Here is a 986-nt window from a genome sequence, read left to right as displayed (position 1 = left end):
ATGAAAGCAAATTTCATTCTCAGCAGTTTACTAAATAAGTTGTGTTTATCTCTCCTTAAGATACTGACATGTGTGCTGGCAGCCGCTGCGGACGCCGCCCCTCAGGGATATAACCTAGCCAAGCCCTCTGGTCCAGCATTTGGAGGTGGCGGAGGGTTTGGCGGTGGCGGAGGGTTTGGAGGTGGAATAGGGATTGGAGGTGGTGGAGGGATTGGAGGTGGGATAGGAATTGGTGGTGGCGCTGGGATTGGAGGTGGCGCAGGGATTGGAGGTGGCGGTGTGTATGGTGGAGGTTGCGGAGGCGGGCAGATCCTCCATGTTGACGGCAGCTGTGTGACTCCTGTGGTCACTCGCAATCTCTATGTGTACAAAGCTCCTCCATTATCCCCAATCATTGGCCCAAAGCCATACATTCCTCCACCAAGAATTGAACACAATATCGTGTTCATCCGGACCCCAGAAGTCGGATTTGGTCAGGAACCCATTGTTGTGCCACCACCCCAACAGAAGAACGTTGTGTACGTCCTCAACAAGCGACCCTTGCACGACCAGAAGGTCATCCATGTACCAGCGCCAGAGCAAACAAATCCTGAAGTCTTCTTCGTTAACTATGGTGAAGGCGAGAACCCGACTCTGCCCACTGGAGAGGACCTCCAGTCAGCCCTCAGCTCTGCCGCTCAAGGTGGCGGTAATGTGATTGGTGGCTTCGGCGGCGGCTTTGGTGGAGATGGTGGCTTTGGAAGCGGCGGTGGCTTTGATGGTGGAGCTGGCTTTGTGAGTGGCGGTGGCAGTTTTGGTGGCGGCGGTGGCAGCTTTGATGGTGGAGCTGGCTTTGTGAGTGGCGGCGGTAGCTTTGGTGGCGGCGGTGTTTCAGGAGGCATTGGCCACACCGTGTCTCAGCCGTCGTCGCTGTACTCAGCGCCATAATATCATAATTATTTAATACCAACAAAAACTTTGTTTATTTATTGTAATGTTATTGTTGC

At 53.5% G+C, this 986-nt stretch overlaps 1 protein-coding gene across 1 annotated transcript; it reads left to right on the top strand.

The window, feature by feature from the left end:
* On the top strand, nt 1-986 carry LOC123745371 (uncharacterized). Its single transcript, XM_045725859.2, has one exon. The coding sequence runs from the start codon at nt 1-3 to the stop codon at nt 925-927; it is 927 nt and encodes a 308-aa protein (XP_045581815.1). The 3' UTR covers nt 928-986.

Source organism: Procambarus clarkii, chromosome 44, assembly GCF_040958095.1.
Source record: "Procambarus clarkii isolate CNS0578487 chromosome 44, FALCON_Pclarkii_2.0, whole genome shotgun sequence".
Taxonomy (NCBI): domain Eukaryota; kingdom Metazoa; phylum Arthropoda; class Malacostraca; order Decapoda; family Cambaridae; genus Procambarus; species Procambarus clarkii.
Note: the sequence above shows the minus strand (reverse complement) of the source record. Positions and strands in the feature narration are given on the sequence as shown.

Excerpts from the sequence above, each read along its gene's own strand:
- LOC123745371 (XM_045725859.2), top strand. The coding sequence starts at position 1 with ATGAAAGCAAATTTCATTCTCAGCAGTTTACTAAATAAGTTGTGTTTA.